Genomic DNA, 26,094 nt, shown 5'->3' on the forward strand with positions numbered 1-26,094 from the left:
TTAAAAGTCACTGACTCTGCAGAAGGAGAAAAAGGTGGGAAGGTGGCTAGGAAGTACTATTTGGTCTAAAAAGCAAACAACATCAACAAAAACCCTGTAACCTAACTCTTTAAACTATGTTCTTATGTAACTGTAGTAAAAAGTAAAAACTTAAAAACAAATAGCTTGCCCATACTGTCATGGTAAACTAGGAAATATTATTTTTTTAAGTTTATTTATTTTGAAAGAGAGAGAGAGAGAGAGAGAGAGAGAGAGAGGCAGGGAGTGAGGGGGAGAGAGAGAATTCCAAGCAGGCTCTGAGCTGTCAGTGCAGAACCTGACATGGGGCTCCAACTCATGAACCATGAGATCATGACCTGAGCCAAAACCAAGAGCCGGATGCTTAACCAACTGAGACACCCAGGTGCCCCTAGAAAATATGATTTCTTAAACAAGTATTCACAGCAGCAACACATTTTTTTAAATGCTTAGGTGTAAATTCAACAAAAATATGCAAAATATGGATTAAGAAACCACTGTCCCTTAAGTGAGGGACCTAAATAAATGTAAGCATAACCAGTTCCTAGATTATGGACATGACAGTTCTTAATTTGATGGATAAACATAAACCTAACTAAAAACTAAATGATTCTAAGGAGTTCCTAGGATAAATGCACAGCATTATCAGTGATGTTTTAAAAACTAAAATATGTTGTCAAATGACAAGCATAGTTTCAAAGCTATTATCCGGTGAGAACCCCATTCTAAATGAAGGCATTACAGGTGATTTTATATTTTCTTAAGCTTGCTTATTTGTATTTTCTCTCTCTTTTTTAAAATTAATGCAGGGTCCTTTTAAAATAAGTTACTGGGCACCTGGGTGGCTCAGTCAGTTAAGCATCCAACTCTTGATTTCAGGTCAAGTTATGATCTGGGTCATGAGATCAAGCCCTGTGTTAGGCTCTGCACTGAGCGTGGAGCCTCCTTGGGATTCTCTCTCCCCCCTACTCATCTCTGCCCCTCACCTGCTCATGCTCTCTTTCTCTCACTCTCTCTCAAAATAAATCAACAACAACAACAACAGTTATTAAAAAAGAAAAAAAAATGAAAGATGGCTAATAGATTACTGAGGCCAATATCACATTGATACTTTTACCATATCACATGATCTCAACATTGAGTTAAGTTTCTTTGTTTTGGTCCTTTTGATGTCTTTTTAAGCATACCACTATGGCAACAAAACTGCCTTGGCAAAAGCACATTTAATTAATCAATTTAAGAGGGAACAAGAATCCAGTACTTGGTGTTCTCCAATAAAGAGAGCAAAGAAAAAAATGGAAAGAAAGATAATCTAGGAGGGCAAAAAAGGAGTAGTTGCACAGGATCCTTAGATGGGATATGGAGGGTTTTTCCCCAGACATTGTTTACTTTAAATCAAATTTATTTTTCTCAATATCTCTGTGAAAAAGAAAAAGTTCATTATCTGCATACACACATAAACTGAGGCAAGGGGCAGTCACATGACTTGTTTGAAATTATACAATTAAGTCAATGGCTGAACTGTAAACAAAACCAACGATTCCCAACTGCTAGTCGGCTGCTCTAACTAATGGATCATGCTCCCTGCTATGTAATAGGACTGTTTCCTTTAATTATGAGTTCTTCATTCACCATCAGCTTATCAGCCAGAGGTTTCATCATTAGTTTTGCTATTCTTGCATTCATGGCATTACTCTAAGTATATGAGACTTCCATGATAAAAAACATAAAGACCGCTACTTACTGTATCATACCAAATCTGAAAATTCCAACTGCAATGGCAAGGATACATCACCAAACCTGCACTTAATGGCACAGTTATAGGTAGAACTGTAATTCTAACACCTATTTGGGGTTGATCAGTGACCTGGAGAGAATGAATTCTGTTCTTTTAGATACCAATTTCAGTGCACTTAAAATCTTACATTACAGCATTCTATGGTCTCATTAGTCAACAAAATTTGCAAATACAACCTGGAAGTAAAAGTCCCAAAGGTAGCAGATTGTTAAAGATACATTTTGGAGCATCTGTGATGCTGGGAAGTAGACTAAGATAAAAATCATGAGATATTCTTACATTATACGCTAAAATCTGTAAAACAAAATTTATTGGGTAAACAAAGTAAATTGCTGAAAAGACGTATGCAGTCACTTGTCTTTGAGAAGCACTTTGTGTTTCTTTGGCACAGATCACGGCAGCAGTAGTAGCAGCAGCCTTGCCCTTGGTGCTGATTTCTTACTACTCTAAATGTCTCCTCTGAGCCAGAATACACTGGCTGTTGCTGATCATGCTGTGAGACACCTGCACTGGCTACTAGGCTTGTCATGACGCACAAAACCCTACCATCTTCAGCTTGACATTGTGCAAGTTATAATTATTCATCCAAATGAATATGTCAGAGCAGCAGCAGCAGACCTCTCATCAGAGCAAAAGAAAAATACATCAAAACATTATCAACCCAGCAGGAAGACAGGGACCATAAGGAAAATTACCCATTTTTAATATGGATGCCACAAAGCCATGCCTATTATTTCACAAAAAGAAAGGAAAATAAAGATCTTCCAAGTTTAAAGTCCAGAAACACCGAATCCAAAGAGGAAATGTACAAAAACAGACAAGAATTTTTTAAATCAATGATCTGGGACCTATTTACAATCTCGTAAATAGAAGTTTGCTGTTAGACCACGTTTATTTTGCTTAAGAACTACAACTGTTTAAAGATTGTTAAGAGAAAATAACTCCCACAAGCAAAATTGTTTCCAAAAAGGCAATGGAAAAAGACCATACAAAGTGGTCTGATACTGCTTCTTACGCTTAAAATAAACCTTGCCAATACTCTTATCATGTCTAAAAGACTCAAGAGTTCATACCACTGGTAGAAGACCAAAATGCTTATGATGTATTGCTATGCTCGATGCTAAAACAGGTAAATAATGTATTTTGAAAATTTTCTCAATTTTAATGGCAAATGTAAAAGAAAAACTGAAATCACCCCTAGACTTACACAATGAAGACAAATCCAAATTTTATGAGCATATACTAAATAGCCAAGTGTAAATAAGAGTCCCAGCTCCTAATTAAATGTGAAAAAAACATATAACTTTTAGAATATTAGGAAACTATCTTTTCAGAACAAGATATGAAAGATTTTCTCATTCAAGACACAAAAAGCAGAAATCACAAGAAAGATGATACATGGGACCACACTGAAAGTTAAACTTCTGACTGACAGAAAAGATCATACACAAAGTTAAAAAGTATGCCACAGAAAGAAGATACATTCCATGTAACCAACAACTGGTATCCAAATAAAAAAGGGACACTTACAATAAAAGAAAAAATTTTAAATATACAAAGATTTTAAGTACCATAATGATGATTATCAATTCTTGTTAAAAATTAAGGTCAGACTACAGTCGGACTAAGACTTGGAAAGGATTTGGAAAAGTAGGTATTACTATGCAATCCTGGGTACGAGTGTAAACTTAGACAACCAATTTGGGAAGGCAATCTGGCAACAGTTAGTAATCTCAAAGAGGCACATTCCTTTCAATCCAACATTTTCACTTCTAGGCATAAGCCACCCTAAAAGTCTCCCATGTGTACACGGAAACATAAGGATGTTCACTAGAGCACTACCTAAGAAACTGTGAACAACCCTATCAGTATGGCAATGAATAAGTTAACTGGTGGATTCATATAATGGAACTATATTAAGCATTTAAAGTAAATGTACTAAACATACAAAGACCATGGGTAGATCTCAGAAACAATGCTGTTTAAAAACTTCAGCCAGCCTGTATTACAGAATATGGCATGAGCAAATGTGGCAAAAAAATATGCATGGATAGACCATGTATCAATTTCAGGAAGGTGGTTACTTCTAGAAAGGGAGAGAAGAAAAGAAAAAGGAAAAAGAGGGAAATAAAGTCTTACTTATTCCTAGAACATTTTATTCCTAAGAGAGAGACAGAAATAAAAGATGTAAGTGAAACAAACATGACAAAAAGTTAACATCTGTCAAATCAGAGTCTGTGGATAAAAAGGAAGGTAGCCAAATTTTCATCTGTGCTTTACCAAGAATTTTAGTATCTTCTTTAATTAAAAAATAAATAGGACATTTCAGTTACTAATTAGTTCTGTCTTCTTAGAGCTAGTACAAAACAGAAAACTTGCTGTATGACCTAATTAAATCTAAAATTCATCCCATGCTTAAATGTGCAAGGCATCGAGCTGGTGTTAAGGAGCGATAGAAACTTTGAAAGAAATTACCCTCAGAGACTTCCCAGTGTATTGAAATCACAAATTTTGCTAAATGACAGAATAAGGTAAGTGCTAACACTCTTTTTGTGGAGATGCAAACTTTTTCACAGATTTAAGTATGGGAAAAACCTGAGTTATCTACATTCAAAAACACTAGAAACTCATCAAAAGTATAGTCTTGGGATTTTGATATATATTAAAATATAATCTAGAGATAGCAGATCTGAAAAGAATAATACAAGCACAGTGTTATCTCATAATCTCACACATAACAAAATTTACAGAGCCAATAGGACATGTATATTTAAAAAAAAGGAAAATACATATTTTAAAAAGAGGAAGGCCAAATAGAAAATGTACATTTGGAAAAGAGGAAAAGTTTCTTTAAAAAAAAAAAAAAAATCAACACAGCATTTCTTAGATATTTATAACATATATCAGAATACCAAAAGCAAATTACAGGGTATTTCCTCTCCTTTATTTTGCTGTGTTTTCTCAATTTCCATCGAAAGGAGGGAGACTTTTGTTTTTAAGGAAAAAAAATTAGAAAAATAATTTTTAACATGTGTGTGATTAAAAGGATATTTGAACTTATACAACACTATTTAAATCCTATTAGGTTTTTTAAAAAACTAACTACATATACAATCACTTGACTCTGTTTTTATTGAAAACATTAAGCATAAATTTTTACTTGGCCCTATCAAAATTTCCTAACACAAATATGGGCAGCCTGGAGAGTATCTGTAAAATGTCCACAGGAATGTGTTTTCCCCCTCTTTGCATAAGAATAGAAATGCTCTCTCCATTTTGCTATCAACTGCCACAGTTTACTTGGTGAAAGAAGGACCCTGCCTGTCATCATTAGATTGTTCTTGGAGTCTAACCACCACTCTGTCAGATCTTTAAAAATCACACACACGTCATGGTGACGATGGTGCGACTAGTATCCATACCACCTTGTATCTACATAATGTTGCTGTTTACACTGCACTTCTAATTTCATCCTCTTGTTAAATTATCACCAACTTTTTAAGAAATTAAATTGACACAAGCAGGAGCAAGAATTTCCTACATTCTGTACATGAAGTATGAATGTTCCAAAGCCCACACAAAAATATAATCTAAGTTCAGGGATGAATTATGGGAACTCCTTTATAACAATAAAAACTGAGTAGAAATGATTTGTATTTTCAGTCATAACTCATTCTCCTATGAAAAATGATTCTCTGATATTATGCCATCAATATTAACACTTTTAGCAATCTGAAAAATCCACTCAACTTTCCACTTACTGCTCACGGCTTTACAGAGTTCTTTATGATTTAAATTTAAAGGAAAATTTCTGTCATTAGACCTTCATATTTATCTACTATGAGGCATAAACATCTCAATACTGGATGGTGTGTTTACATGTGAGGTGAGGGAGAAAGTAGATATTAACCACTAGAAAATATGGAAAAAATCACTCTAAAAGTTCTGTTTATAAATAAATGCTTAGGAAAAAACCTAAAAAGAAAAAAAAAAAACACTCTATAACCTATAAAGGCCACTTATGCTTTTTAGCTACTTAAAATAAATTTAACAACTTACCTGTGGTGTCCAAGAAACAGAAAATGGAACAGGAAAATCCACAAAACAATCTGGTGATTCTGCAGGGTACTACAAAAAAGCATAAAATCAGGTGATTTTTGCTTCTGTGTGGTAATTTCACACGAAGTATCTTAGAAAAACTGAATAGGAAAAGTTTTATTATAAATTCAAACGCATTATATATAAATATTTTGATTCTATTCTTATAGAAAATGTCAAGAGCTAATTAATAGTCAAGTTATGCTCAGGAGGTACAAAGTTTGGTGACTGGGATGCCAAAGCACTGGGTTTTGAGTAAAGAATAATGAATTAATTCAGTGTCAGGTCACCTGTTAATGTAAGCTGAGGGGAGAACCACACAGGATCTCAGTTTCTTTCTCTTTAAAACAAGAGATTTTTCATCTTTAAAACTGATTGGTATTTAATATCCTTTCAACCTAAAATTTAATCTCAGTCTCAGTCACTATTTAAAAATGCTCTATCTGTTAAAAGAATCATGAAATGTACAAAAAATATAAGCTATCAATTAAGAGAAGTATTTTCCACAACAAAGCAATTACTCTTAGCAAGAACATAAATAAAAAGAAGCAATGAAATGCTTTCTGGTTATTAAGGAAAAATAGAAGTAATAGCTTTAAGAAAAACCTTTTCATGGTTGATAAAGAGAAAATTAATTCAATACCTTCACACAAAAAGTGACAGTCATTAAGGACAAATCAGATGTCCAAGTTAAGAAAGACAAAGGCAATTTTTCCTAAAATCAATTTCATTATTATAGAATTGTACTACATGATTTCTGTAAAATCCAATTCTGGATTCTTGAAAGTCACATGTAATTATAAAATACTCATTTCTTTTTTCATTAAAAAGCAAAACTTACTAAGAGAAAATGAGTTTGGGGAAAACCTGTCTCTCATTTGAGAAAATGTTTAAAAGAAGTTTTAGACTTCCACTTTTTTCACTACTTCGCTGAATAAGCAAATGGGTTCCAAGAATTAGCACTACAGTATTTAGCACACGCCAGCCCATCCAAAGTCAATGTTTTGAAAAGAATTAACATTTAGTTATAATATGTGGTTTGCTAAAAAGAAGATTATCAACAAATTCTGATGGTACCTGACTACACAGAACTGGTAACACAAAGGAAAGTATACAGGAAATCATATAAAAATATAATAATGATTTAATTTGGAGAAAAGGAAAAAAGAAGAAGGTCAGGCTGAGACTGAGGGAGCTCTAGTACAATTCTAAATATCAGATTCTAAGTACTTCAGATTATAACTGTTATAATCACTACAAAAACGATCTGTATGCCATTTTTACAAGTCCTGTGATTATCTCAAAGTAAGTGCAGGCAGAGACCTTAATTTTCTGATTTCTAGTTCTGCTAACTTGTATGATCTTGGACAAGTCATTTAACCTCCCTGGCTGTTTGATATGTAAAATTGATGAGACACAACTAAAAGTCTTATAACATCTCTTCCCTCTAGCATGTTAAGATTCTGTAAAAATAATAATGCACACTTGAAACCTCCATGGGTCAAAAATGGAGTATCTAGTTCAATTTAAATCGCTGCTTTTTATCTCCTACTCATCCCGACAATGAACAATATCAACTCTTTAACTTAAATCATCAATCTAGGGAAGAGTACAAAGTTAATGAAATGTTTACTGTATTGAGAGTAGATGAACAAAGGAAAACAGCTGTTAATGTGGAAGTCATTTAGTACATACAGCAACATTATTTTAAAAGAAAATATGATCCTAATCCAAATAGGACTCAGTAAATAAGTATATACAGACAGATACAGAAAGAGACCTACAGATAGTTAAAAAAGAGTTAGAATAAATTTGATATGATCCCATATCCATAAATGAGTCTCCACAGAATTTTAGAATTTGAGATAAGAACATCTTTCAAATATATTTTTATGTATAATTATGCAGACATACAAGTATAATAAATTAGACTGATCTATCTGTAGGTGACTTTATTGTAGAAGTTAAATGCAAATATAGTGTATGTTATATTCATGCTCAACATCGATTTTGTTTGTATAAGAAACTATACATAATTATATACAGAACCTAAAAAGCAAACTGATATACTTCTGGAAGACTTAACATGAATTATGAAGTAGGATCCTAGATATTTCAGAATCATTTGTGTGGTAGCACTAACTACAACATAGATGACTAATGCAATATTGTGAAACAGCTTTATCAAAATTCAGATAGTTTTTGATAGGAAGCTGTATAGATAGGTATATATAAAACCAGAGACTAATTGCCAAGTTTTACTTTAGCAGTCTAAATGACAACAAAAGCTCCACATAAAGGGGCATTAATTAAAAAATAAGTGGTCAATCATTTTTATTAACAGTTTTTAAAATCTCACTTGAAACAATTCAATCAAATCAGTAACTATAAAAGAATTATCATAGCATATTAAGTAAATATTTTTATCATATATGGTATTTTTTAGACTCTGTAGCATATTGTTCTAAGGAAAATTTTAACCCAAGTGTTCTGTGATTGGACCATCTAAGCAGCAAGGTTACCGCCAAGTAAATACATACAAACTGTAGCAAATTACAGAAACAGCCATCAGAGACAGAGTGCCCAGCCTCTGAAACATGTGATTTGGTTTTCAAGTAGTTCTGCCCTTGGCCAAAGCCAAGGAAGCTCTGGTCCACCAGGTATTGTAAATACTGCGTAGAAATACACCTAGAAAAGTGACAAAATTCAACTGTTTCCCTTTTTTGATTTATGTACTTACTTAATAGAGTGATTATTTAAAATTAATATTTTCTTTGAGGGTTGGAGACAGTGAGGGGGAATGGCAGAATTGGGAGAATATGTATTTAAGCAAAAAAATAAATGTGTTCTTTTACTATATATCAAAAAATATCAGATACAAGAAATAAAGGTTTGTATATTTGCAAAGATAAGCGTGCTTTATGGTTTACTTTTTTTTTTAATCAGCTTGACTCTTTAAAATTTAGTTTGAGCTATGATATTTGCCTTATATACTCTTAACGCACAGCTTCAGTTATCTGAAAGTCCCAAATACTCCTGAAGAAGAAGAAGAAGAAGAAGAAGAAGAAGAAGAAGAAGAAGAAGAAGAAGAAGAAGAAGAAATTACCACATCTAAAATACATCTTTGGTCTATGAAAACTGAACTAAATGGACAATTAAGGACTGTAATAAAATCATACCAACATAAGATTCATTCATTTCCACCCTGGTTTTTTTTGGGTTTTTTTGATATAGTTTTTTTCTTAATTCCTTCCTTAATTTAAAAAAAGCTTTCTAGTCTCTCTTGACAGGACATCCATAACAATGCTTCACAGCTATTGATGCTGTAAATATGGACACTTGAAAACATTCTTCACAGAAATTATATTAAGTGTCACCTTGTCTACCCAAAAAAGATGTAATAAAAAGCAAACAGGATGGAACATACTAGTGGCTACATCCTCACTCTCAATACTACTAACAATGTCATTAATTAGAGTTAATAACAAAATCTTGTAGCTACAGGCAGAGCTGATGTAAAGCATCGTCTCCTTAGTAAAAAAAAATCATTTTTTTATAAAAATCAGGCTATTAAAAAAACATTACCCCACCAGCACCCAGAATAAGGATGAGATGCATTTAAAATTTTTCATTTTGGTCTTCACAGTGGCAAAGGAACTTTTATCAAGTACAAAGTATAAACAAATAAAACTTTGAAGTAAATGACAGAACCCTTGCCACTAGTGGTATGTGACCCTTAGTGGTAAAATAAAATAAGATTTCTCCCTGATCTAAAAAAAAAAAAAGAAACAAAGAAAGAAAGAAAGAGAAAAGCAAGCAAGCACACCTTTAAAAAGAAAATAAAAATTTTTTCACCTTAACAAAACTATCCATAATATCTTCTTTTACAAAGAAGATTTCTATGCCACTAATTTTTTCAACACTAAACAGTCATGAATCTTAAAATTATACCTGAATATTCTGTGAGGAAAAAGAGAAAGTCATTTCTCAACTTGTCTGATAAAGAGGCATTATAAGATACCAACTTTTCTGTGTCACCCAGTACAGCTTTATATATTTTCTCTCATGGAAAGCTTAAATGCCAGACACATTTTTAAAAAGGACAAACACAATTGATCTTTTCATCACTACAATCTTCTGAAATAGAGTTGATTGATGATTCCTAGAAACAAAAAAAGTTAAATGTCCTAGTTTTCCCAAATTCTAATGTTTCCCTAGTGATTACCAAGTAAATGATTAATATGCTGAACTTGCTTATTCTACTTATTTTTCAAAGTTCAAAATCTAGAACTAAAAAATAAAGATGAAACAGCTATGTTTTGTGCCAATAAAGTTAGTAAGTAATCACAGATCACCAACCTGTGAAGAGTCTACAAATGAAGGCATAACCTTTGCAAATTCTTAAAATACAGGAGTAAAATTTCAGACAAAACAAGCAAGCAATAAAAAGCAATGCATGTGGACGTGTTTTCAGAGTCTGAGTGATGTTCAGAAATAAGAACTACAAATGTAATTCACAGAGCTGAAGACAAGAGACTTCAGTGAAACTTTACTTGGGACAGTGGAAACTCAAGTTTTTTCTTTGTACAGCATTACAAATGGCACATGGAGACTGCTGAATCTTATCCGTAATATTTATTATGAAGCCTATATTTTGATCCAATTTGCACTGAACAGTGACATGAAATTATGTCTATGCTTTTGGAAACTTGAGGGGTAAGTTTTAGGAGCTTTCCAAATATATTTTTTTTTTGGAAGCAACTAGCATCTCTTTACATTGAAAACATTCAGGGTTCATTTCACAAAGTATTTCCTAACCATAACAGTTTAATGAAGCACATACCTTTGCCTTCAACTTGAGAGTAATTAAATGCTTTCTACCAGAAGCATCTTCAGCTTTTAACTTGATGGTACTGAGACAGGTATCCACAAATACAAGTCTGGTGAGTAGAAGGAAATAAAAAATGATCATGCTAGGGAGGGCAAAGTTGGGGGGGAGGGGGAGGTTAAAGGATGGTAGAATTCAAAATGAAAATATTTGCTGTATTCCTATTAATCCATTACAAAAATTAATCCGAGGAATTTCTGCATGCCAGCCCTTTATGCAGCTATAGATTTACTGCCGTTAATACACCAGCCTGGTGCTTAATGCAGTCATAGATCTCTGGATTATTTACAATGTGTGTCAAGGCTCATGCTGTGGTCAGTGAGCACTATGTTTCGGTTTTCCATCACTGGAACCTTTGGCACACACAGCATGTTGCTGTCAGCTTCTACTTATGTACACATTAAACTTCCTGTCAAACTCTTTGATCCATTTCTGTAGTTTCATACAGTATGAGACTTTTGTGCTTCCTTTATTTGTTTTTCTCTTCAATGAACTTCTGCTTTATTATCAATAATGTTAGTGTACAAAAATCTGGCTGATATTAGTTCATATACTCAATTGATGCTCTAAGGAAAAGGTTATATAAGCACAGGTACAGTCCAATCTGGTAACAATAAATTTTCTTTTTGTGCAATATATAGCTTCTGACATTTAACCTGGACATGCATTCAAGATGACTAATATTTTAAACCCACAGCACAAGCACAATTGTTTCTGGCTTTAAGTTGCTCTAAATGCATGAATTTTCTACAACGGAAACCAATACCCTTTGAAATACATCATTCTGTAAAAATATGGTCCCTTGAGTAGTATAAGCTACTGCCAAAAAGGTTCAAATTTAGCAGTATATTTACTAGTGAACTGGGCATGTGGATATTTTTTGACATTTTTACAATACTATTCTCTTGTAAAGATAAAAAGTAGCCTAAGAGTATTGCACAACTTATCACCCAGACTGATGGTGAGACCCATTAGAGTTCAGAACTAACATTAGCCTCCTCACCTAGGAAACATTTCTTTTAACATCACTATATGCCATCTAGTCACTAGCCAGATGTAATGGTAAAATAGGTCAATTTCAAGAAATGCTGGGCAATAGTTGTGGAACACTGCTTGTAATGAAAAATAGATCTAAGTCTGAAGATCCGGATCCTCAAAAATAGAATAAGAAGTAAAACAAAACAGTCTTTATCAACAGAAGAAATATGTATCCTAAACTATGCAAAGTCTAGGGTCCTAGAAAATAAATGAAAGCAAAATTATTCTAGAAAAAAACTATTTACATTAAAATATTAATGACTTGTAAGTAAAAGAAAATAATGGTTATATATCTGTAAACATCTCCCCAACCCCCTACCCCCGACAGTTTAGAACATGAGACTTCATCACATGTTTCATCAAGATGACTCTAAGGCTCTGACTCTAAAAACGCTGACACTTCAGATTCAAGACGTTGAGACATGCATTCATATTCTCTACTAATCAAAACAGAACGAAGGAATTTTAAAAAGTTACAAATAAACAGTTAACAAAAAGAACAAGAAGGAACAAACATTAACAAAACAAATTTCCAACAGCTATTATAAAAATGAAAAGTGGTTAGAAAAGCACTGGGTGACAAAACAGATTAGAACAGGAAGAAAAGAAGGCTCCAGAGGGTTGACAGTGGGCAAAAAAAGGAAAGTTTGTATAATACGGAGAATAGAAAGTATGACTTAAATACAAGATGAAATTAAGAAAAAAATTTTAAAAATGCAAGAAACCAAAAAGGAATGAGGGAATTTTAAGTGAAGTTATAAACAATAAAGCGACGACAAAAACTGTAATTGCTCCACCATTAGTTTTTCAGTGAAGAGCATTTATGTAGTCATTAAAAATTTAGCTGCTAATTATGATTTTTAGAATCCAGCAACAGACAAAACTAAGAGACTTAATTATAGTTATAGAAACTAATGTAAATACATTTGACCACGGCAATTTAAAAGGAAGAGAGGACACAACTTGAGAGATAGAGGGAAAAGATATGAGGAAGGAAGATTAGGGACACTAAAATTTGTAATTGCTAATTTGAGAGTAAGAGATACCATCTTTAATTGAAGGGACATGAAAGAAGTTTGAGAAATATTAAAGCTAACAGAGGAATAAAAGAAGAGTGAGAAAGGGAGAGAAAAGGTAGTATGCGAGCCAAATCCTTTTCTACTATAATAATCAGTATATAATTTCCAAAACTGATAAATCAAGTTATATTGAATAAGGCACATTATTTAGAAATATGGAAGTTGTGAACATGAACATTTCAGTGAATATGAACATTTCAGTGTCTATCTTAAAGACTAAGAGCAGGGATACAAAATGGTGTGGAGGAAAAAAAAAAAAAAAAAAGACTGCTGCTCTTTATTATAAGCCCTAAGTAGTTTACAATCATGATAAATATGTAGACACAGAGAGAACAAGAGGGGTGGGGAGGGAAAAGGAAAAACTAAATCATCAACCAGTACTTTTCACACTGATGCTCAGCATCAAAATATTAAAAGTTATTGAACATCTATAAAATAAGATAGAAATAAAAGTTCTGGTCTTTATGCAATTACACAAAAAATTATCTTCCCACAAAGTTTAAGACCGAGGAACTACATTAGATATGGCCTTGCTTTCAAAATGATCATAACGTTAATTCTGCTGAACTTTAAGAAGTAATTCAAATAAAGTATCAAAACAATGTTTGCAATTGCAGGTTAATCTCGGCATAGTCATTTAAAATTAAGCATTTTACCCATGCTGATGCCTGTCTACTTTGTATAAGGGACAGGAAGAAACCTTATTCTAAATTATTAACATCTTGGGTACAAATTTGCTAAACCAAATTTTGGCAGGGTACATCTGACAGCTAGCAGTCCTTCCAGCTGCACTTGGATGTCAGCATATCACTAAATCTGGCCGATGAACTGTAAGCAGTGATTTGTGCATCTCTTGAATCATTTGTAACAAAAGCACACCTTCCCCTCCCCCTACTCCTCTCATTCTCCCTACCTGTACACCAGAACTTAAGCCATCATAAGCCAGCAAAGACCATGCAGACAAGAACAACGCTCTCAGAGCAGCTCTGACCAACAGAACCTCTGCTAGGATGGAAGTAGTCTATACCCGCACTGTCCAAAACAGCAGCAACACCCACATGTAGCTATGAAGAACTTAAGATACATTAAAACTGAATTTTTAATGTAATTTAAATATAAATATCAATAGCCACATTTGGCTAATAACTACTGTACTTAACAATGCAGCCAGGGTGGGGCGCCTGGGTGGCTGTCGGTTAAGCATCGGACTCTTGATTTTGACTCAGGTCATGATCTCATGGTTCAAGGGTTCAAGCCCCACGTCGGGCTCTGTGCTAATGGCACAAAGCCCGCCTGGGATTCTCTCTCTCTCTCTCTCTCTCTCTCTCTCTCTCTCACACACACACACACACACACACACACACAATCAATAAACTTAAAAACAAACAAAAAAATGCACCCAGGGTGGATGGTTGAGAAACAAAGAAACTTGAGTTCCTGGATGACCTTATGGACCAAACAGAGCCACGAACTCCCTCCTGACCACCTTGCCTACCTCTCAACTGTTAAATGAGAGATGAATAAAATTCTATCTTGTGTGAAAATTGAGAATTCGGTGTTCTCTTTGTTAATGGCACCTTAGCTTGTACCCTTACTAACAGAATGTATTTCTATCCACAATAAGAATAGTATCTTATCGTTTGGTGTATGGAAGAGATATTAAGGGAGGGGGAAAAAAGTAATAAACTGTTAACAAGTAACATTAAAATCAATTTTTCTTAAAAAAAGCCTATTTCAAATGTTCTGCTTTATTGTAAAGTTGGGTATCTCAATTTAGACAATATGGAATAACTGTAGTTTTCACTCATTTATTTATTTTTTTTTAATTTTTTTTAATGTTTATTTATTTTTGAGACAGAGAGAGACAGAGCATGAACAGTGGAGGGGCAGAGAGAGAGGGAGACACAGAATCTGAAACAGGCTCCAGGCTCTGAGCTGTCAGCACAGAGCCCGATGCGGGGCTCGAACTCACGGATCATGAGATCATGACCTGAGCCGAAGTCGGACACTTAACCGACTGAGCCACCCAGGCGCCCCAGTTTTCACTCATTTAAATAACATATACATTCATATAAATAATAAACTTAGGAAAGTCATCACTTTTGAAAAGCTCACATTTTTGAAAAGTTATAAAATCACATTTAAAATTTATATTTAGAAGTTATTATTTATATTTAGGTGTTCTTACATAGTTAGGCATAATCCAAAATTGATTAAGAAAGTGTAAACATACAAATATAAAACCTAAAGAAAAAACTCTATTTTTGGCACTTTACTTTGTATTTATCATTTGCTACATTTCTTTACAAGTTACTGCTTACAATAAAATGGCACTAAACTTGACAGTTAAGTTTTTTAAACATTTGAAAAGGACACTAATTCTTAAGCTTACCAGAGGTTTTTGCTATTCACATTAATAGCTGAATGTTACCAATAGAGAAAAGCAGAAGAAAATTGCTTTGTAACACTATCCTTAGTTTGACCAACAGCTTAAGCTACATAGTTTTTCTTTAAACATCTAAGATGCATGGGTGCCTGAGTGGCTCAACAGGTTGAGGTTGAGTGTCTGACTCTTGATTTCAGCTCAGGTCATGACCCTAGGGTAGTGGGATCCACCCCTGTGTCAGGCTCCATGCTGAGCGTGGAGCCTGCTTGGTATTTTCTCCCTCTCTGCCTCTGCCCCCTCCCTCTGTCGCACTCTCCCTGTCTTGCTCTCAAACAAACAAAATTAAAATAATATAAAATAGTTGCATTTATGCAGCAATAACATCAAAAGGCAGGTTACAGACCTTCATATTTTAATAAAGCATCAATTCCATGTTTACCACCACCCTCAAGTTTAAGCATTAACTACTTCAAAAAACCTCCCTAATTGGTGTTTTTTTCTTGTATCTTCTATATACATCAATCTACCCTGTCCTCCCATGGCTAAATTAATCTCCCTAAGTACTTTTTAAATTGTATCAACCTCTTGCTCAAAAACAGTCAAGGAGTCCCCATCACTTGCATATAAACAATCCTTAGGCTAATAGTCAAGACCTTTCAGTCTGGCCCTGATATTAATCCTCTTAAGTCAACAACTGATCTCCAAAGTCCAAAGATGAACGGCACATTTCCAGCAGTACAAACTTGTTTCTACCACTGCCTCCCTTGTAAGGCTCTCTATATTCCTTCCAAGCTTATCCCAATATCCACCTCCTCTAAGAACCTTCCTAGATCATCTGCAGCCCTAAAGGATTTCGCCTTTCTCACAACTGTCACACTGTTCCTCTTCGTGTAAATTTTTGCTTCCCAAATAACCTTTTTTTAAGGAATATGAAAGGGTTTTTTTCAAGTTTGAGAGAGAGAGAGAGAGCATGCATGCATAGCCGGGGGGAAGCAAAGAGAGAGGGGAGAGAGAGAATCCCGAGCAGGCTCCGTGCTGCCAGCGAGGAGCCCAATGTGGAGCCGAAATCAAGAGTCAGACGCTTAATCCACTAAGCCACCCAAGTGCCCCAGGAATGTGAAAGTTTTAAACTTCTCTGCATGTATGTATTATACGACCATGGAGATGCTATCAGACTGGTTCATATTTATTGATTCATATGCAAGTTTTAAACAACTGAGTATATATTGTTTAAATTGTAATATATACTATAAACTTTTTACCAATTTAGAAAAATGCAATTTTTTCACTATTAGATAATTTCCAGTTATTCAGTGATTTGAATATATACGAGGAAAAAGCACTCTAATATATAGGTAATTTAAAATGAAAATCATACTTATTAACATCTATGTTCTTATGCATTATGCAATGGAAATTATCATTACTGGTTGTAATTAAATCATAATACTAATTAAGAGCTGTAAAACTCCTATGTAGTCTGACACTTTTAGGTGAACTGGTGGCTCAACAACTTTATACCTACTTTACACAAGGCATTATTTGAAATCAAATGACATGTGTTTCTTTTTAATCCTTATTAAGCATTAGTTTCATTTGAAAAACTATGAAAATGTGGCTCAAAGAGGTTACATTACTTGCCCAAGTTCACACAGCTGATAAGCCAGAATTAAAGCCCTTGTTAAGACAAAATGAATTCCAATAACTAGACAAGTATCTCCATTTCTGCCAATAAGGTATACAGTTCTTTGAAATGTACTGAGAATTATAGAAAATATCGCCGTCAATGGATTAAGTCCATTACCAAAATAAGGTACTTCATTAAAAATCCAACTTAATATATGTCTACAATCTTTTAACAGCACAATAAATTTAATAAAACTCAGCTCTTTAACAAGACAAATTGAAAAGGCTACATAGTTGGAATTCTACTCACTCTAGTTGACAAAAAACAACCATCAGATCACACTTCCCCCAGTTGGAACTATCTAATCTCTGAACTACCTGGGCCATGTGATTACTAAAACAAACATAAGGTATTTTATCACTAAGATGTGCATTTCTTCCAAATTGAGACACTTCTGAGACTGAAAGAGGCCAGGATAAAAGGATAAAAATCCTAATTTATGTCAACCCACTTATAATGAAAAGTATTCAGTCAGGACATTCTTAATAACAAACAGAAAATCTTGCTAAACCCCAAGGACTCTACTTAATTCTTATCAGTTTCATGAGCCATTCTACAAAACAACACAAGCAGAAGTGAATAGAAACCCATCAAAACCTCCTTCTGCATCACTCACCTTTGCGAACTGTGTAACACCTAAAGTCACCCATAGCTACCTTATCATTTTTTTACCCTTTGGACACCTAGATGTTTTTAGTGAGTAGTTATAGAAGGTGAAACAAATTCAGAAATTATAACAATAGCAATCAAACTTAAGGTCAGTTACTAATTCTCAATGTCATTTCTATAAAAAAGGTATGTGAATATAGAAAAAAAGATTTCAATCATATTCTATTTATTTATTTTTCCTATTTTTTTATAATGTCTGATCCAACAGAACTGATTAGATGTCAAATATCTAATTTAAAAACACAGCAAAGTCTTCATTACCTTAAAAAAATAGTTGTCTTTTATTATCAGATTTTACCATTACACTAAAAACTCTGTATGATTATTACTTAGAGTGTAGGGAAAATATAGACATATTGACATGATCTAGGAATCATTAAGATTCTGACAATCCATTCAAATCAATTAGTTGTACAAATCACTATCTGCGTCATTTTAAGGGATATTTTACATTAAGAAGCTGGCCACCTGGCCAGCCAGGATCTCAAAAGGTAGCAATTCTAGTATGTGAACAGCCCAATTCAACTCTTGGTGTTAATACTGGGTTTCAGGACCCTCAGAACTATCAGTGTGCCAACTATACCAGACCTAACTTAAGAATCAAATCACAAAATAATATCGATAGATTTTCTTATTCCAGAGAGTGAATAAATACTGACAACATCTTCTTTGGCTTCGGACAATCCATGCAAACAACTTCTCTTCTGCTAACGCATTCCTCACTTGTAAAGACTATGAAACAAATGATTCAGAAACAGGAGCTATATTCTAATTCAATCATGCACACTAGTCACTATAATTAAACTTTGATCTTTCACAAATCTAAGCAACAGATTTCAAAACTCTCTCTCAGGATGGGTTAATTTTGCATATGGCCAATTTTATCCATGATGAGACAGTCACACACTGAGGATGAAACTAATAAAAACTATCTCTCCAAGTACTTGAGGTAACTTCAATAAAGGCTCCATCTCAGAGCTCCCCCACAGCACAATTCCAGGCAGCATCGTTCACACAGAACGCCTGAGGACTGTTATGCAGCCAGTCTTGGCTACATACGCTCATTTTATATATAAAGTTCAGCATAAAAATATGTATCTTGAAATTTATTCTGAGAATTAACTAAGAATTATGTAAAATAGTTAGCAGTAAGTAGCATATGACAGAAACTTCGAAAGTGGAAGTTCCTGTATATAATAATCTTAGTTCCAGGGGGAGACAAGCATTCATGTTGTAAGCAGTGCTATCATAGAGGTATTCATAACCTTCCTTTTGGCGTCCTCTGTTATCCAAGATAGACATTTCTTTTTCTCCCACTTCAGAAAAATGTATAAAATGCAAAGTAAAAGTAAATACTTTCTATTTGTCCCTAAAAGATATTTATTCCATAAAATATTTTAATACTTGCACTATTTCTCATATACCTTTGTTGCTAATGGCATTCAGGAAATCTTATAATTATATTCTGTAGTACTTGCCACAGCTATAATTAAGTACTACTGTGATCATCTACTTAAATGCTGACTCTCCCATTAGATTTAAGTTCCTTGAGGAATCCCAAGTCTTGCCTATAGATCTCCACTGCCTTACATTACAGGCATTCAATAGTTAGGTGGGGGGGGGGGGGGGGGGAAAGAATGATTCAAAAATCTCATATTTGCATTCTCAATTCTTGAACTACTTACTACTGGAGTTCCTCCAAACAGGTCACATCCACTTAAAAAAGCGCTTCCCTTCCCAAGTCCTCCCTACATTCCTAACTATCCTCTAAGCACCTAAGATCTTAACATTTAAGCATCTTTAAATAAGTCAACATGATTTTTCTCCATCACCTTAAATCCAAAGAATGATCAGGTCCATGGTGTCAATGCCTCCAGACAAACCTCCATGATTTCAGCCAAATTACTATTAGTTCATCTCAATTCATTACTTGTCTTCTGTCTCTCCCCTCCATCGTTATGCTAAATTTTATTTAAAAGTTCTAGCTTTTCTCAAATCTTATTCATGAATGGCACCTTATCAAATCATGCCTAATCATATGAATAAACATTAGCCAGTCCCCACTAAAACCACCAACAGTACATTTAAAGTTACACGTAGCATCCATTTCTGGCTAAAATGGAGTAGCTTGCCACAGAACTACACTCCCACTGAGAACTACTTAGACCAGCCTGATGCAAGGGGAAAGTAAGTTTGAAGGCAACAAAACTTGAAGAACCAACGTCCTGAAGTAAGAGAAACAACGGAGAGGTAAGCCAATACTGCAGCCATTTTTCCCTCAGCTATTTTGCCAACTCTGGGCACAGGGCAAGAGAAGTAGGATTGGGGTGAAGGGCACAGATAGCCGCCATTAAGTGGCACCAAAACATAAAACAACGAAACCACCTAGCGGCATTTCTGGCCATCTCTTAAGGTTAGAGAAATAAAAATAACAGACATAAAGGGCCAGAATCTAGTGAATGGTAGGGCAGAGATCTTATCCTAATATTCGGGCCATTTTTCCATCAAAACTTTTGATAAATCCTTAAACTGCAAGGGATAAGAGGATAAAAGAAAAAAATAAGCAGAAAGCCAATGAAAACCAAAGGAGAATAATTAGATCTCTCATAATATAAGAAAAAATTAATTAACATTTCCCACTAGTGGGAAAAAGCCCCAGTGAATATCCCCAGGCTCTCAGTGGGAACTCTTGGATGGTTACCCCTAAAAGCAAAACAAACAAGAGGTAGATGAAGCATTGTCAAAAGCAGACCACTGACTCCAACTGGGAGGTAAACTGGAATTGTGAAAAGACACATATAAAGGGTGCCTGGGTGATTCAGTTGGTTAAGCACTGACTTCGGCTCAGATCATGATCTTGTGGTTCATGGGTCCAAGTTCTGCATTGGGCTCTGTGCCTAGAGCCTGGAGCCTGCTTTGGATTCTGTCTGTCTTTCAAAAATGAGTGAAAAAAAAAAAAAAAAAAGACACACATAAGAGTTTAGGATCTACCAAGGGAGAAATTCCAATGAACACATCTAGCTCCCGCTGGAAAGTTCGAAAGACTTATAGCTTAGGAGAGAGAGGGGAACAGTACGTACTACAGTGAATCTTACAAAGACTATATAACGCAACCTGAACCAGTTCAGTCTCTAGCAGGATTACAGTAACCTGCCCCTACTCTATTTCTTAGCAAATGAAAAAGTAAACACTTTATCAAAGAAAATATCCTCATCTAGAGCCTCTCAACTTTTTTATACACAATTTCTAACACTCAGCAAATATCAGGCATAGCACCTCAGCCTTAATGAACAAGGGCAAATACTGAAGAAGAACAGCCAGCAACAGTCAGTGAGAAAAGGTGCATTAACTAAAATATGTGCAAATTAAGTTCATTTCTTCACTTCTCCCCTTTTACCAGTTTTTGTTTTTGTTTTTGGGTTTTTTTTTTTTTTTTAAGAAAAAGTAGTCATCGAGTAGAGACCAGGAAATTTCAGGTTTTACATTTTTGTTGTTGTTACAGAGTATTCAAGCCATTCTATTGTGAAAATAAAGAAAAACCCTTTACTCTTTATTGTTTAAAAAAAAAAAAAAGTATTGGGCCCACATGAAAAGATTCTCAACATGACTCATCATCAGGGAAAAATACAAATCAAAACCACAATGGCATACCGCCTCATCCCCGTCAAAATGACTACAATCAACAACACAAGAAACAACAGGTATTGGGGAGGAGGGGGGAGAAAGGGGAGCCCTCTTACATTGTTGGTGGGAAGACAAACTAGTGCAGTCACTCTGGAAAACAGTATGGAGGTTCCTCAAAAAGTTAAAAATAGAACTACCCTACACCCAGCAATTACACTACTAGGTATTTACCCAAAGGATACAAAAATACTGATTCAAAGGGATACATGCACCCCAATGTTTATAGCACCATTGTCACCAATAAGCCAAATTATGGAAACAGCCCAAGTGTCTACTGACTGATGAATGGTTAAGGAAGATGTGGTATATATACAATGGAATATTATCCAGCCATAAAAAAGAATAAAATCTTACCATTTGCAATGACATGGATGGAACTAGACAGTATTAGCTAAGTGAAATAGAAGAAACAGAGAAAGACCAATTCCATATGATTTCACTCATGTGGAATTAAAAAATTGAGCAAAAACATTAAAAATTAAAAAAAAGCAGCAAACCAAGAAACAGATTCTTAACTATAGAGAACAAACTGATGGTTACCAGAGGGGAGGTGGGTGGGATTAAGGAGTGCACTGATTGTGATAAGCACCCCATGGTATATGGAAGTACTAAATCACTATATTGTACACCTGAAACTAATTAACATACTAACTAACATAACTAACATACTACTGTATGTTAACTGGAATTTAAATAAAAACTTAAGAAAAAAAAGTAGCAGGTCCAGGTATTTGCCAATGTAGATGAAAAAAGAAAAAAAAAACCATGAAAACCTACATACAGATGTCTATAGCAGCTTTATTAGTAATGCCAAAACTTGGATGCAACCAAGATGTCCTTTACTAACTTAATGGATCAATAAAATTGGTATATCCAGACAATGGAATTATATTCAGTGGTAAAAACAAATGAACTAACAGGCCATGAAAAGACTAAGAAGAAATTTAAACACATATTACTAACTAAAAGAAGCCAATCTGAAAAGGCTACATACTGTAGGATTCCAACTATAGGCATTCTGGAAAATCCAAAGCTGTGGAGACAGTAAAAAGATCAGTGGCTGCTAGAGGTTAGGGGATAAGAACGCAGGGATGGATACTTGGAGCACAGAGGAAATACAGGTCATTAAACATTTGTCCAAAACCATAAGATGTACATGCCTAAGAGTAAACCCCAATGTAAAGTATGGTTTCGGGGTGACAACAATGTGTGGATAGAAGCTGATCCATTATCACAAATGTAGCACCTTGGTGTGGGGAATAACAGGGCAGTCTACACATACATAGGGGCAAAAAGTACAAGAAGAACCCCTGTACCTTCTTCTCAATTTTGCTGTGAACCTAAACTGCTCTAAAAAGGAAGAAAGCAGACAGACAATTTGGAAAAAAGAGAAGGAAAAAAAAAAAGTACTAGGAATGCCAAGACCCAGGACTAACTATATGACTGAAAACTATAAGAAAAAAAAAAATTAAAAACAAACTCTGGTGGATCTAGATTATGAGAGTTAGTAGAAAAGTATTTTTAAACAACTATGTAAGAAAATAGGGAAAAAGAATTTTAATAAAGCATTGAAATCGTATATTAATATCTAACAAAGTAGACATTAAGGGAATAAGTATTACCAGAGACTAAAAGAAACATTTAATGATAAAAATGAAAATCCACAGGAAGATACAGCAATTATAAATCTGTACACATTCTAAAATTAAAAATAGAACTGCCATATGGTCCAGCAATTCCATTTCTGGGTATACATCCAAAGAAAACAAAATCACAATGTTGAAGAGATAGCTGCATCCCCAAGTTCACTGCAGCAATATTTACCATAGCCATGACATGGAAACAACCTATGTATCCACTAACATCATGAATGGAGAAAGAAAATTTGGTATAATTATACACACCAAATATATAATGAAATACTATTCGGCCACAAAAAAGGACATCCTGCTATTGTGACACCAAAGACGGACCTTCAGGGCATCATGCTAAGTAAAACAAGTCAGACAGAGGAAAGAAATACTACATTACCTCACTTTTACATGGAATCTTTAAAAAAAGAAAAAGCGAAATAAAAGAAAAAAACAGAACTCAAATACAGAGAATGCACTGGTGGTTGCCGGAGGCAGAGGTGAAATGAGTGAAGGTGGTAAAATGATACAAACTTCCAGTTATGTAATGTAAAGCACAGTGACTATAATTATTACTGTATTATATGTTTGGAAGTTGCTAAGAGACTAAATTTTTTTTAATGTTTATTTTATTTTGAGAAAGAGAAAGAGAGAGAGTGAACATGAGCGGGGTAGGGGCAGAGGGAGGAGAGAGAATCCCAGGCAACCTCCACACTAATAGCATGGGACCCCATCTCATGAACCCTAAGATCATGACCTAAGACAAAATTAAGAGACGCTCAACTGACTGAACCACCCAGGTGCCCCGAAAGTAAGTCTTGAAAGCTCTCCTCACAAGAAAAAAATTGTGTAAGTATGTGTGATGGTGGATGTTGGCTAGCCTTATTGTTGTGATCATTTCATGATATATACATCTATCAAATCACTATGTTGTATACTTGAAACTAGTATTATATGTCAATTATATCTCAAAAAAATATTAAAAAAAAGTCTTGAGTCAGGAAGAAAAAGATTCCAGACAGAAGGACAGAAATGCAGGAAAGAGTGAAGAACACTGGGAGAAATCATTGTTTCTGGGACACATATATACACACAAATATATGTATACTGACTTTAAATAGAATCATAAAGCTTGCCAATTTGGGGGGGGGGACGCTTGGGTGGCTCAGTCAGTTAAGCATCTGATTCTTGATTTTAGTTCAAGTCATGATCTCACAATTGTGAGTTAGAGCCCCACATTAGGCTCCACGCTGGGAGTAGAGCCTGCTTAAAAGTCTCTCCCTTCCTTCCTCCCCCTACCACCACCCCCCCCACCTCTTCCTCCCCAGCTCATGCACACACTCCCTCAAAAAAAAATTTTTTTTTTAAAAGCTTGCCAATTTTAAATAGAGAATAAAATGTATGATAACAATAACACAACATGTAAAGAAATGAGAAAACACATTAAGGAGATTTATAAGAAAATTGGTAACAGTAACAATGTATATTTTGCTATATGTATGTTGTAATTTCTAAGGTAATTCTAGAAGAACAGTAAAAGAATGTATAACAATTTAATAGAATAAAAACTAATAAAATTCTTGATTATCTCAAATAAAGGCAGATGAAAGCAGATGGGAGAGAAAAACACAAAATGGGTGAGACAAACAGAAAACATACAGCAAGCTATCAGTGAAAATGGCAGTAAATATATTGAGTGATGTCAGGGACAATGGCAGTGAGAAGTTCCTAAAAGTCTCTCTTCCATAACAGCCACAAGAACAATGGCCCAAAAAATATCAGGAAAAAAAGCAAATATGTGTGGTGATGGAGATGTTAACGAGTTTATAGGAATTCTTCTACAATATGCATATAAATCAAAATGATATTGTAAACATTAAAAATATTATAATCTTCTTTGTCAATTATACCTCAACAAAACTAAAACAGTAACACATTTATATTCAATAAAAATATGGTAACATTTTGTATATAAAAATGTTATTTTTTTTTCAAATCATATTTAGTATTTTACCTTGTAGATCAGTTTGTTAAACATGATATCCCTTTAATTCATAGCCACAGTAATGATAGGTTGCCCTAATTATAATCAAATACTTTGACTAAAAAGGGTATAAATTGCTAAAACTGCAAATACATTGACTGAAATGTGAAATTAAAAAAAAAAAAAAGAAAACTTCTGAAGTATTTTAAAATAGACCTACTTGTCCCAACCAAGAATTCCTATCTCTTCAATAAGGCTTGAGTAGAACTGGGGAGGAGGAGGTGGTGGACACAACTCCTGTTTCTTCTTTAAAGCAACTTCCTGTGTAAAAGAAAAAACTTGAATCTGCTGTGGAATGCTAGACAGTGAATTGTTAGTACCTGATTACAAAACAATTTCAAAATTTCCTTTGTGGCTAACCAAAGTGTCCATTACTTTCATAGAAATTCCAGTTGAATCACTCCCAGTCTCCTATAAAGAAACCTGAAAAAGTTGAAGGGCTGCACAGAATGTTATGTGAAAATATCAATTATTATACCATTGAAACATCAAATTTTTTCCTAGACTACTATGCTTATCAGAGATAAGAGTTTAAAAAAAAAACAAAAAACAAAAAACAAAAAACAAAAAACAAAAAACCAAGGCTTCACCATTTTTCTATTCCTGTGGATAGAAGTTTTGATAGAAACATGTACCTTTAAGAAAAGCTTGAATTGAATCACACCCTTACAAACAAAATTCCTTTATTACAGTAAATATTCACCTGCTACTTTCTTTCACTGACTTAACATTCTGTATTATTTCCAGACCAGGTTAAGTGTTTTTTTCATCTATCTGGCTAGATCACAGTTCCTTTCCCTGCTAGGCCCACCCATGATATCTTCAAGATGGTTTATGGACCCTCAAAAATACTAAGATTTTTTTTTTTGCAAGCAATACTAACATCATTAGAATTGCTAGGGCTGAATATTATCAATTACTTCAGAGGTGCTGACCTAGACAAATATCTCATTTGGAAAGTGAAAATATATGTATCTTGCAAATTACAGATGTACATGTGGTCTGGATTATCAAGAGATCATAAAAAAATAAATTAAAAAAGAAGTCAGATATAATAAATAATAAAACCAGATG

The 26,094-nt window shown here is 34.3% G+C and overlaps 1 protein-coding gene across 3 annotated transcripts in view; it reads right to left on the minus strand.

Moving 5' to 3' along the window:
- The window catches only part of FANCL (FA complementation group L), a 91,035-nt gene that overhangs the window by 38,764 nt on the left and 26,177 nt on the right, over positions 1-26,094 (minus strand). For all 3 annotated transcript variants that reach the window (XM_042932333.1, XM_042932334.1, XM_042932335.1), the window contains 3 exons: positions 25,181-25,281; positions 10,758-10,854; positions 5,876-5,944 (listed from right to left, as the gene is read on the minus strand). In XM_042932333.1, coding sequence (XP_042788267.1) covers positions 5,876-5,944; positions 10,758-10,854; positions 25,181-25,281 — 267 coding nt within the window. The remainder of the gene's footprint in view (positions 1-5,875; positions 5,945-10,757; positions 10,855-25,180; positions 25,282-26,094) is intronic.

This window comes from Panthera leo, chromosome A3 (genome assembly GCF_018350215.1).
Source record: "Panthera leo isolate Ple1 chromosome A3, P.leo_Ple1_pat1.1, whole genome shotgun sequence".
Taxonomy (NCBI): Eukaryota; Metazoa; Chordata; class Mammalia; order Carnivora; family Felidae; genus Panthera; species Panthera leo.